General features: G+C 38.2%; 1 protein-coding gene across 4 annotated transcripts in view; it reads right to left on the reverse strand.

Moving 5' to 3' along the window:
* APOOL (apolipoprotein O like) overlaps positions 1–12,420 on the reverse strand; it is a 105,481-nt gene extending 93,061 nt beyond the window's left edge. For 3 of the 4 annotated variants that reach the window (XM_049644028.1, XM_049644029.1, XM_049644026.1), the window contains exon 1: positions 12,322–12,419. In XM_049644028.1, coding sequence (XP_049499985.1) covers positions 12,322–12,336 — 15 coding nt within the window. In that variant the 5' untranslated portion in view covers positions 12,337–12,419. Of the gene's footprint in view, positions 1–12,321 lie in introns of all 4 variants that reach the window. The other variant, XM_049644027.1, reaches the window with a different exon arrangement.
* Positions 12,421–12,744: the final 324 nt, after the last annotated feature.

Genomic DNA, 12,744 nt, shown 5'->3' on the forward strand with positions numbered 1-12,744 from the left:
TGATGGACATTTAGGCTCTTTCCATAATTTGGCTATTGTTGAGAGTGCTGCTATAAACATTGGGGTACAAGTGCCCCTATGCATCAGTACTCCTGTATCCCTTGGGTAAATTCCTAGCAGTGCTATTGCTGGGTTATAGGTGGAGGTTCCTCAGAAAATTAAAAAATGTCATTTTAAATGGTACATAAGATCTGGTCTTTTCTTGGAAATCAAATATTAAGGAACACTAAGAGAAAGTAGTGGCACATCTACAAAATGAAGTAATCTGAAGATGAATGTGCTTATAAAATAATACTAGTGCTCTAATATGTTAGTAAGAGGAAAGGAGCAAATAATATTTTTGAATGCCAACTATGCATCAAAGTATTTTATGTTAATGGTAGAGAACGCATATTAATATTTTCAATGTAAAAGGACAACTAAAGGACACAAATACCAGCAGTGAACTTTGGAAGACAGAAAAATATTTAGAAAAACATTGCTTTTGCTTTTGATTTACTGAGCATGTTACATTGCCACAAAGCTAAGAAATTATATATATATACACATATATATATTTATTTATATATATAATATACATACATAATTATAAATTATACATACCACACACACACACACACACACACACTTTCATGTTTATGAGACAAAAGCAAATGACACCAGAAACCTTTTTAAGATAACATAATTCTAAGGTTATTTCTGTGTTCAGTACTCATTCAGGTTCACTATATTCGCATTTTCATTAAGAATAACAGTTATAGCATACAACATATTACAACTGGCAAAGTTAAATAAAGACAGTTAATGATGAAAATGGGTTAAACTCTCAGGTTTAAGATGGATGGGAATTACCCAGTACCTGTGAATTATAGTCTTCATCAAAATTAAAGCTCTAGCACTTACAAGGCCCATCTTAAGTTAGCCAGAATAACTGCCGAGCTCAGTGTGGCTTGGATAAATATGGTTTTTAATGTATTATTAAATTATAGAATATTAGTGTTAAAACATGAATAAAGCACAGTGTTTTAATTATGATATTGTATGAAAGAACAAAACTATTTTGGAATTTCTAAATACTCAATAATTATGGTATAATTATTACTGAATAACACCTGAATATGTCAAAAGTTTATCTTAGATAAATAAAAATTTAAGAAGTAGAAAATTTAAAATAAAAACATATATAGGCAATATAGGAGTTACACAAATTTACAGTTTAAAAAATCCTTCAGAAATGATACAAGACTAGCAAAATTCAACTCTAGTCAGTTTATGCTAATCAAGATTTGATAAATATAACAATTGTCAAAATCAGCAATTGAATTTAAAAGAAAACACCTAACAGCTCCCTTTTACACACACATATATACCTGTGTATATGCTATATATAAGAAAAAAAATTAGGCTATATCTACCTTGTGAGGATGTGAGAAAGGAATACTGAGAGCACTGTATTTACTTGAAAAGACAGTAACACTCCAACAAGAGATGATTTTACTCTATCCCTCTCTATATACCCTCTGACCTTAGCCAAATTAATCTTCTTAGGCCCAAACATGTCAAGCACATTACTCCCTCAGTACTTTCACTCACTTCTTTTCCCTGCTAAAATGTCTTCCCATCTCGTGCGCCTAACAGTGCCTGGCACATAGCAGGTGCTCAAAAAACATTTGTTGAATGAGTATGTTTTGTTGAATGAGTATGTTTACTTAAACCCTTCATTGAAGGCCTAGCTCAAGTTCCATTAGCTCATTCGTAGCCATCCCTATAAATTCATATAGCTCTTACCTGCGTGAAGCACTAATTTAGTGTTAAACAAATGTTATTAATTTACCTTTTAAAATGTATGCGGCCTATTTTTCTGCTAAAAGGTAGGCTCCTTATATATACTCTTATGCCGCTTTGTGCCCAAAGGGCTTTCGACCTCAAAACTAAGTAATAATTCACAGGTTTAAATAAGGCAGTACACATAGGTAATTTAGCAAATTCTTTCATGTTTTATTGAATGCCTATGTGCCAAGCAATTATGGAGGTAAATGATAACCAAAGGTCCTAAAGCTAATCTGAAATTGTAAGACTGAGTAGTATTAACTTTTTGAGAATCTAATGAGAATTGTGAACTATGCCCCCCCCCAAATGTAGTTATTCTCAAATTTTTAAATATGCTTATAGGTCTCTTCACACTCTCAGACCCATTTGAAGACCTAATTAATCTAGCCCCACCGCAAATAACATTTATCACAAGTACTTTTATATAATATACGGATACCTTACAGAATATTTCTCTTCTTCTTCAAAATCTTGTAGGAATGTTCTAAGATCAAATACTATAATAGATGAAATTTTATAAACTGTTTACTGCTAAATAAATGGAAGGTAGTATTCTTCTGACTAAATTTTTACCTTCTGAAGATTGTCCCTGAATAAATACAGCAAGTGTTTTAAAATAGAATAACTTCTACTCAAGGAGAAATATAGACCAATTTCCCTGTTGAACATGGATGCAAAAATCCTCAACAAGATATTAACCAACCGGCTCCAACAATACACTAAAAAAATTATTCACTACAACCAAGTGGGATTTATACCTGGGATGCAGGGTTGCTGGCTCAATATCTGCAAAACAATTAACGTGATTCATCACATCAATAAAAGAAAGGACAAGAACCATATGATCCTCTCAATAGATGCAGAGAAAGCATTTGACAAAATACAGCATCCTTTCTTGATACAAACACTCAAGAAAGTAGGGATAGAAGGAGCATACCTCGAGATCGTAAAAGCCATATATGAATGACCTAATGCTAATATCATCCTCAATGGGGAAAAACTGAGAGCTTTCCCCTAAGGTCAGGAAAAACACAGGGATGTCCCCTCTCACCACTGTTATTCAATATAGTATTGGAAGTCTTAGCCTCTGCAATCAGACAATACAAAGAAATAAAGGCATCCAAATCGGCCAGGAAGAGGTCAAACTTTCACTCTTCGCAGATGACATGATACTCTATATGGAAAACCCAAAAGATTCCACCAAAAAACTGCTAGAATTGATTCATGAATTCAGCAAACTTGCAGGATATAAAATCAATGCACAGAAATCGGTTGCATTCCTATACACCAACAATGAAGCAACAGAAAGAGAAATCAAGGAATCGATCCCATTTACAGTTGCACAAAAAAACATAAAATACCTAGGAATAAATCTAACCAAAGAGGTGAAAAATCTATATGCTGAAAACTATAGAAAGCTTATGAAAGAAATTGAAGACACAAAAATATGGAAAAAGATTCTGTGCTCCTGGATAGGAGGAACAAATATTGTTAAAATGTTGATACTACCCAAAGCAATCTACATATTCAATTCAATCCCTATCAAAATAACACCAGCATTCTTCACAGAGCTAGAACAAATAATCCTAAAATTTGTATAGAACCAGAAAAGACCCCGAATAGCCAAAGCGATCTTGAAAAAGAAAACCAAAGCAGGAGGCATCACAATCCCAGACTTCAAGCTACACTACAAAGCTGTAATCATCAAGACAGTATGGTACTGGCACAAGAACAGACACTCAGATCAATGGAATAGAGAACCCAGAAATGGACCCACAAATGTATGGTCAACTAATCTCTGACACAGCAGGAAGAATATTCAATGGAATAAAGACAGTCTCTTCAGCAAGTGGTGCTGGAAAAATGGACAGCGACATGCAAAAGAATGAACCTGGACCACTTTCTTACACCATACACAAAAATAAACTCAAAATGGATGAAAGACAGGAAGCCATCAAAATCCTTGAGGAGAAAGCAGGCAAAAACCTCTTTGATCTTGGCCACAGCAACTTCTTACTGAACACGTCTCTGGAGGCAAGGGAAACAAAAGCAAAAATGAACTCCTGGGACCAAATCAAAATAAAAAAGCTTCTTCTGTACAGCGAAGGAAACAATCAGCAAAACTAAAAGGCAACTGACAGAATGGGAGAAGATATTTGCAAATGACATATCAGATAAAGGGTTAGGATCCAAAATCTACAAAGAACTTATCAAAGTCAACACCCAAAAAACAAATAATCCAGTGAAGAAATGGGCAAAAGACATGAATAGACACTTCTCCAAAGAAGACATCCAGATGGCCAACTGACACATGAAAAAATGCTCAACATCACTCATCATCAGGGAAATACAAATCAAAACCACAATAAGATACCACCTTACACCTGTCAGAATGGCTAACATTAACAACTCAGGCAACAACAGATGTTGGTGAGGATGCAGAGAAAGAGGATCTCTTTTGCATTGTTGGTGGGAATGCAAGCTGGTACAGACACTCTGGAAAGCAGTATGGAGGTTCCTCAAAAAACTGAAAATAGAACTACCTTACAACCCAGCAATTGCACTACTAGGCATTTATCCAAGGGATACAGGTGTGCTGTTTCGAAGGGACACATGCACCCCCATGTTTATAGCAGCACTATCTAAAATAGCCAAAGTATGGAAAGGGCCCAAATGTCCATTGATGGATGAATGGATAAAGAAGGTGTGGCAAATATATATATATATATATATATATATATATATATATATTCTGGAGTATTACTCTGCAATTAAAAAGAATGAAATCTTGTCATTTGCAACTACGTGGATGGAACTGGAGGGTATTATGCTAAGTGAAATTAGTCAGAGAAAGACAAAAATCATATGACTTCACACATATGAGGACTTTAAGAGACAAAACAGATGAACATAAGGGAAGGGAAACAAAAATAATATAAAAACAGGGAGGGGGACAAAACAGAAGAGAGTCATAAATATGGAGAACAAACTGAGGGTTACGGGAGGGGTTGTGGGAGGGAGGATGGGATAAATGGGTAAGGGGCATTAAGGAATCTACTCCTGAAATCATTGTTGCACTATATGCTAACTAATTTGGATGTAAATTTAAAAAAATAAAAAATAAAATTAAAAAAGAATAATTTCTATTTAAATTGATATATTTTTACCTAGAATGGTCAATAACACCTTGATTAAGGAACCCCTTACAGAAAAATATTCCTATATACTATATTGCTTAAATATATTTTTTAAAAAGCTTCATTTTGTGGAGGTCAAAAGTTCTAGAAATATAAAGAGCTGGGAACATAAGAAAAGGAGATCCCCTTTCAGTGTGGGACCAGTTTTTAGGAGCTGTTCAGAAGAAAAATCTCAACACCACATGGCTGTTTATAACTGTAGATCACAAGACATGAGTGGGGAAGAGAGGGAAGTTACAGTCTGCTATCCTTGGGAAAGAAAAAAGTAGATTACCCATCTCTAATCACTCCTACTTTTTGATCTTTCTGCTCTTCACCTCTTTACTCTACCCCTTTATTTTTTTCGGCAACTATTTGCTCCAACTGATTTTAAAGTTTTATTTTACCTTCCTATTTTTTTCTTCTTTCTCCCTTTCTTTCCTTTAGTAGACCTGAAGTGCTAATAGCTTGCCTCGTCAGCAGGGGAGGAGGGACTGTGACTGACTACACTAGTACTATTCTTTCTGGGTGATTTTGGTTATCCACAGACCTAATGTACAAATACTCTTGAGATAAACAGAAACTTAACTCTACAACTGAGGAAGTTTAGTCTCTTCTGAAGTATCAGGTAGCATCACAAATTGGCCTGAAAAATCAAGCACTGCGCCTGAATAAACTAATGATTATTGAATCCAACATAAACTGGCAAAAGAGAGACTGGTTTCAAAATACGGGGCTGTGTTTCAGGCATATCACCTTCTTTGTACTAAAGCTTCAGTCTAGGAATGCAAAGGGATCTTAAAGGTCTTCTGGTCCAACCATTTCTCTCATTTTGAATCTCTCCTATAACACACTACCAAGTGACCCTCCAGTTTATGTATGGCCCCTTTTGGTAAGGGGAAATTCCACTGATAAATCATTTCATCTTTTTATAGCTCTATGAGAAAGTTCTTCCATAGATAAACTGAAACACATGTCCATATAATTTCCACTGGTCCTGGTTCCACTCCTTTGGGTCATTCAGGATAGGTCCAGCCATATTTGCCCATGAAAACATTTTAATTCCCTTTTAGTGATTTCTTAAATGCACTCGTGTCTCCCACACTCTTTTCCAAGAGTAAGAAAGTTTCTGACAATGACCAAGTGCTACTGAACTCATCCTCTGCTTTAACACAGATACTACTGTATTTTTTTCTAAAAGTAAAGCAAGAAAAGATGTTAATGCTTCATTTTGTAGCCACAGCCTAAGAGCTATTTCTCGACACCAACATAAAAGTCTTACACAAAGATGCACTGTTTTAGAGTAATCACTACTGAGTCACTAACAAAAGATTTGTTTATATCATAGAGCTTATTTTCTTTAGAAAATGAGTGGGTGAGTAATATCTAAGAGAATAAACTACATTAAATCTACATTAAATCTGCATTATCAATAAATCTACAGAAAACAGTAGAGTCTACCAGCTATGTCATTATTCATTATACTGCTATATGAAAAGAAGATACTTTGCTGAAATAGAAAACCTTAAAACTCTGTCTATATTTTCTCACAAAATCCTTGAAAAATATAGCGGCACTGAAGAACAAATGAACAAACTACAAAAACGTACCTATACAATTTGGTCCTTCTATGATTACATCTCAAATATTCTATTTCAAAGGACTGGCATGCTAATTGAAAGGTAAGATGGTGGTGTAGTAGGAGGACACTAGGCTTGTCTTGTCCCAAAATACAACTAGATAACTATCAAATCATTCGAAGTACCTCAGAAACCTACCTGAAGACTGACAGAATTAACTCCACAACTAAAGGGAGAGAAGAAGGCACTTTGAGGAAGGTAGGAAGTGTGGACACATTATACAGGGGAGAAAGAGACTGTGGGTGCTGCAGAAGAGAGGGAGCTGTGGTCACAGAGAAGGGTGAGAGAGAGTAGAGCACACAAGGGAACACACAGAACATTTCTCCAAGGCCACTGCATGGGAAAAACAAGAGGGGCTGATTTTCAGGAGTTCTAGCAACCAGCAGGATTTAAAGCCTGGCGTTCTAAAGGTAGGCAGATTCGACTGAGATAGAGCCCTGAGGGCACTGCCCTGCTCCTAGAGGAGGCAGGCAAACAACCTTGGGGCAGACATGGAAATAGGGATTTGAAGAATGTCTGGGGCATACAGTGGGGAGATTATTCACTGTACTTGGAACATATCCCTGAGAGGTAGCATTCAGCTATGCCCCTCCCAGGACAAAAGAGCTGGTTGATGCCATTTCCCTCCCCTGCCCTTCAGCATAAACCAAAAAGCCACCTGCAGAAAGCAGCTGAGCCCCAACCCTAGCTGCCTATTCTGCTTACACCAAGTCCCACATCTCTGAGCTCTGGTGCAACTGTCGTTCTCAGTCAGCCTTCCTCAGTCCCAGCATGTTGAAACCCTCCCCCAGACCAGTGTAGGCCCCTGCCCACACCACATGCTAAGGCCTGGAGTTTAAAAGGCAGCAGACTTTTGGCTGGGATAGATCTCAGAGGGCACTGCCCTGCTCCTGGAGACAGAGAAAGCAAACAACCCAAAAGCAAACAGTGTAGAAACAGAGATTTGAAAAAAGTCTGGGACATACAAAAGGGTTATTATTTGCTCTTCTGAGTGCTTCCCTGAGAGTAGCAAGCACTGAGACCCCTCTCCAGAGACAAAGGAGCTGGCTGGTACCATTTCCCTGCCCCACCCCTCAGCAAAAACACAGAGCCACCTGCAGTAAACAGCACATTACCTACAGTGTCTGCATAACCTGCTTATACCAAGTCCCACACCCCTGCACACTAGAGGTACTGACCTTCTTAGTCAAACATGCCTTAGTCCGAGCGTAGCAGACTCCTTCCCCAGAAGACCAGCAGAAACCCCCTGCCCACACACATCTCCTGCCCAGAGAGCTCTGCAGGGCTTGAGTTCTAGTGGAAGTACTATCAGGTCTTACTTAAACAGCAGACTGGAGAACACCTAGTTAAAACTTTCTACATTCTGGTCTAGAACCAAACACTGCCCACTGAAGACAAGGAGAGCCTCTGCAGGTGACTAGCCTGAAGGACAGAGCAGCCTAAACATAACAGAAGAGCACAGCACACACTGCACACACCAGGCACACTCCCTGAAGTAGGATGCCCTGGACAATACATAACATCTTCATAAAGCCATTAATTTCAGAAGCAAGAAAAAATCATAAAAGCAGCAATACAAAAGAAGCCCCTAACTTACAAGGTTAGCCTCATAAGGGGAGCTACAGATTTCTTAACAGACACTTGGCAAGCCAGAAGAGAGTGGCTTGATACATTTAATGTGCTGACTGGAAAAAATCTGCAGCCGAGAGTACTCTATCCAGCAAGGCCATCATTCACAATAGAAGGAGACATAAAGAATTCCCCAAACAAAAACCAAAGGAGTTTGTGACCACTAATATTACAAATATTAAAGGGGACTCCTTGAGTGGAAAAATCTCCAGAAACAATGACGCAACAAGTAATAAAATGGCACTAAATACATACCTATCAATAATTACTCTTAATGTAACTGGACTAAATCAAAAGACATAGGGTGTCTTTTGCATAAATGTATTAAAAAACAAGACTTATCTATACACTACCTACAAGAGATTTATTTTAGGGGCACCTGGGTGGCTCAGTTGGTTGAGCATCTGACTTTGTCTCAGGTCATGATCTCATGGCTAATGAGTTTGAGCCCCTCATCGGACTCTGTGCTGACATCTCAGAGCCTGGAGCCTGCTTCAAATTCTGTGTCTCCCTCTCTCTCTGTCCCTCCTCCACTCTCACTCTTGGCCTCTCTCTCTCTCAAAAATAAACATTAAAAAAAATTTTAAAGATTTATTTTAGACCTAGAGACACCTACACATTGAAAGTGAGGGGATGGATAAACATCATACAAATGGATGTCAAATGAAAGCTGGAGTAGCAATACTTATATGGAAAAACTAGATTTTAAACCAAAGACTGCAATAAGAGATGAAAAAGGGCACTACATCATAATAAAGGGGCCAATCCAACAAGAAGATCTAACAAATGTAATTATTTATGCATCAAATATGGGAGCACCCAAATACATAAAACAATTAATAACACAAATATATAAAACAATAACAAACATAAATGAACTTATTAAAAATAATACAATAATAGTAGGAGACAATAACACCCCACTTACATCAATGGACAGAAAATCTAAATAGAAAAACAACAGGAAACAATGGCTTAGAATGACACACTGGACCAGATGGACTTAACAGCTATATTCAAAACACTCCAACCAAAATAGCAGAATACACATTCTCTTCACATTCACATGGGACATTCTCCACAACAGAGCACATACTAGGTCACATATCAGGCCTCAACAAATACAAAAAGATTGAGATCATTCCAAGCATTTTTTATGACCACAACATTTTATACTTTTTAAAGACTGTCTTATTAAATGTATCATGAATAAGCAACAAGGGTCTTAAAACAATCAAAAGTGTAAGACGAAAGAAACAAGGCTGCATAAAAGTATTCATTTCAATTTAAAAAAATGATAATGTTAACACAACAAATTTTTTTTTTAATATGAAATTTATTGTCAAATTGGTTTCCCTACAACACCCAGTGCTCATCCCAACAGGTGCCCTCCTCAATGCCCATCACCCACTTTCCCCTCCCTCCCACCCCCCATCAACCCTCAGTTTGTTCTCAGTTTTTAAGAGTCTCTTATGGTTTGCCTCCCTCCCTAACTTTTTTTCCCTTCCCCTCCCCCATGGTCTCCTGTTAAGTTTATCAGGATCCACATAAGAGTGAAAACATATGGTATCTGTCTTTCTCTGTATGACTTATTTCACTTAGCAGAACACTCTCCAGTTCCATCCACGTTGCTACAAAAGGCCATATTTCATTCTTTCTCATTGCCAAGTAGTATTCCATTGTATATATAAAGCACAACTTCTTTATCCATTCATCAGTTGATGGACATATAGACTCTTTCCATAATTTGGCTATTGTTGAAAGTGATGCTATAAACATTGGGGTACAAGTGCCCCCATGCATCAGCACTCCTGTATCCCTTGGGTAAATTCCTAGCAGTGCTATTGCTAACATAACAAATTTCTATTCTACTTGCTAGAGACTACTGACACTGTCAAGGGAAACAGGTTATCAGTCCACTGGCCTGAAGGAGGTGTGACTTAAATGGGCATCTAAAGGTCAGAAAATATATGGCATTACACTAAGTGCTGGGAATATAAAGATTCTTTTTTTTTTTTTTTTTTTTTTGAGAGAGTGGGCACGAGTGGGGGAGGGGCAGAGGAAGAGGGAGAGAATCTTAAGCAGGCTCCATGCCCAGCGCGATACCCAGCGCGGAGCCCAACGTGGGGCTCAATCTCAGGACCATGAGATCATGACCTGAGCCAAAATCAACACCCTTTCATAAAGATAATGCATTATGATTTGGGGCAGTTTACTTGAGTTCTCTCAACCTTAGTTTTTCATTTGTAAAATGGTGATCATAACTACAACATAAAGTTGACCTGAGAGTTAAGTGAAATAACATACGTAAAGTATTTTAGCATGGTGCCTGGTCTTATAGTAACCACTTAATAAATGGTGGCTTCCAGTGACTTATTAATGGCCAAACAAAAAGACTGTTCAACTCCCTCCTCTAGGCTTCAGTGATAACACACTATGCTGGTTTGCTTTTTACCATTGACCATTCCTCTGTCTCTGCATCTCCTCCATGAAGTCTTTATTACTTTCAACCAGGTTTGGGGCTCTGTCTTTTGAACCCTCAGATCACTTTGTACTTCTCCTGAGGCAAGGTATTTCCCTTGCTCTGAATCACAGAGTACACTACTTCATTGCCTGGCATTTATTTATTCCTGTAGATTTTACTGAGTACCTAATGTAAGTCCTACCAGTACTAGGGATACAAAAATTAGTATCATAAATACTGTCCTCAAGCATCTTATAGGAGGGCAGAACAGGCAAGTAAATAGTATATTATTTGAAGTGCAGTTAAGTCATAAGGTAACAGTATGCTTAAGATCCTCTGGAAGCACAAAGACGAGTTATTTAAATTAGACTGAGAAAATCGGGAACAGGATCTTGGAAAACATATTAGTATATGAGGAGCTAGTACACAAATATCTGTTACATGAATGAATGGACTATGAATAGGAACTAACTAGATGAAGATGGTTCTCATCAGGTCCAGAGAAAGAGCAGGAGAAAAGGCTTGGAGTACAGATGTTAACAAGATTTCCTGAGAGACAAAGGATGAAGCTGGAAAGCCAAGGCAGGGTTGGGTGTTCCAGACATAGGAGTCTTAACCTGACTCCAGAGGACAGATGACTGAATGCCAATAAAGGCTTTTAAGTAGTAAAGGAGTATAATCAGATTTACATTTTAGCATAAGTCTGGCAGTTCAGGGAAAATGGATTCCATGACAGCTTGGCTAGAGACAGCAAGTCCAGTTGGAAAGATGTTGTGATAATTTAGATAAATTATGAGAACCAGAAATGTTGAAATGGAAGATGAATCAAGACGGATACTGACTCACTTTAAACTTTGGCTGAACTGAGTTATTCATATTTGAATCTTCTGCAAACAGTGCATTTTACACTTAAAACCCGCTACAGATACCTACCTGTAGACATTTGTCGACTACTGTTATTGAAACCTAATTAGGGAACTGCAGCTAGCAGCCAGCTGAGTCACTTCCGGTACAAAGATTCCTAAGTAAAAGCACCTTTTTCCCATTACACAACTCAAAAGAAACAGGTTTATTATTCAAACCTGGAGAGGAACAACAGTGAATACAAACACCGCGCACTGCAGAAAGACTTTGAGACGTCTCCATTCTGGTCTTTTTCACCCCCAAATGTTTAAACAAAGTCTTTCAAAGGGTCATGAGACCCCGCCCTGTGCGCCCAGTCGAATGCCTTGAATTTCTTTTCTCTTTCTGTTCAAGTCAGTTTGCTGCAACTTGTGGCCAGGCCAGCCTTTTTCACCCAGCCGTTTCCCAGCTTTCACTGTGTCGTCGTATAAACAGCTAACCGCGGGAGTTTGAGAAAAAAAGTACTATCACAGACTGAGGAAATCCAAGGGGGAGAGGTAGCTGTTTTGAGGTTTCTAACGTTTAAGACTCCCTGACCTTGCCAAATTTCTCACAACCCCACCTCCACCCCACCTCTTGCTGTGGTGCTCCCTTCTGAAGTTAGGAGGATCCCTTCTATAGTTACTAGCAAGCTATATCTGCACCCAGAAACTACAAAAGTGTTTGTTTTTTAACTTACCCTGATAGCCGCCATATCTGTGACCTTCTCCGTCTAAGTTTTCATATGGTGGGCGGAGAGGGACAAAACAATTCAACTCTGCTCCCCTCACGAGCCCCGCCTGGTTACGTCTCTTCTACTGGTTCCGCCCTTTTTCTACCCTCCAATGCGGCTCTAGGAAGCTGCTACCATTGGTCAGCTGTCTTCCAGTAAAACCTTTCATCGTTGTGATTGACTGTTTCTATCCTTGATAAAGCCTTTCAGAATATCCTCCATAATCCAGTTGAAAGCTATTTGGCTGGGTGCAGAAGTTTGTACTATTTTCGTTATTTCAGGCGTATGTGATTTGTCTAAATAAGGATCTAAAACCCAAGTCCAGGTGCCTTTATATCTATAAGTCAGGTCCAGGCAAATCGAACAAACCTTTCTTAAAAATGTAAAGAG

The sequence above is a fragment of the Panthera uncia genome, chromosome X (assembly GCF_023721935.1).
Source record: "Panthera uncia isolate 11264 chromosome X, Puncia_PCG_1.0, whole genome shotgun sequence".
NCBI lineage: Eukaryota > Metazoa > Chordata > Mammalia > Carnivora > Felidae > Panthera > Panthera uncia.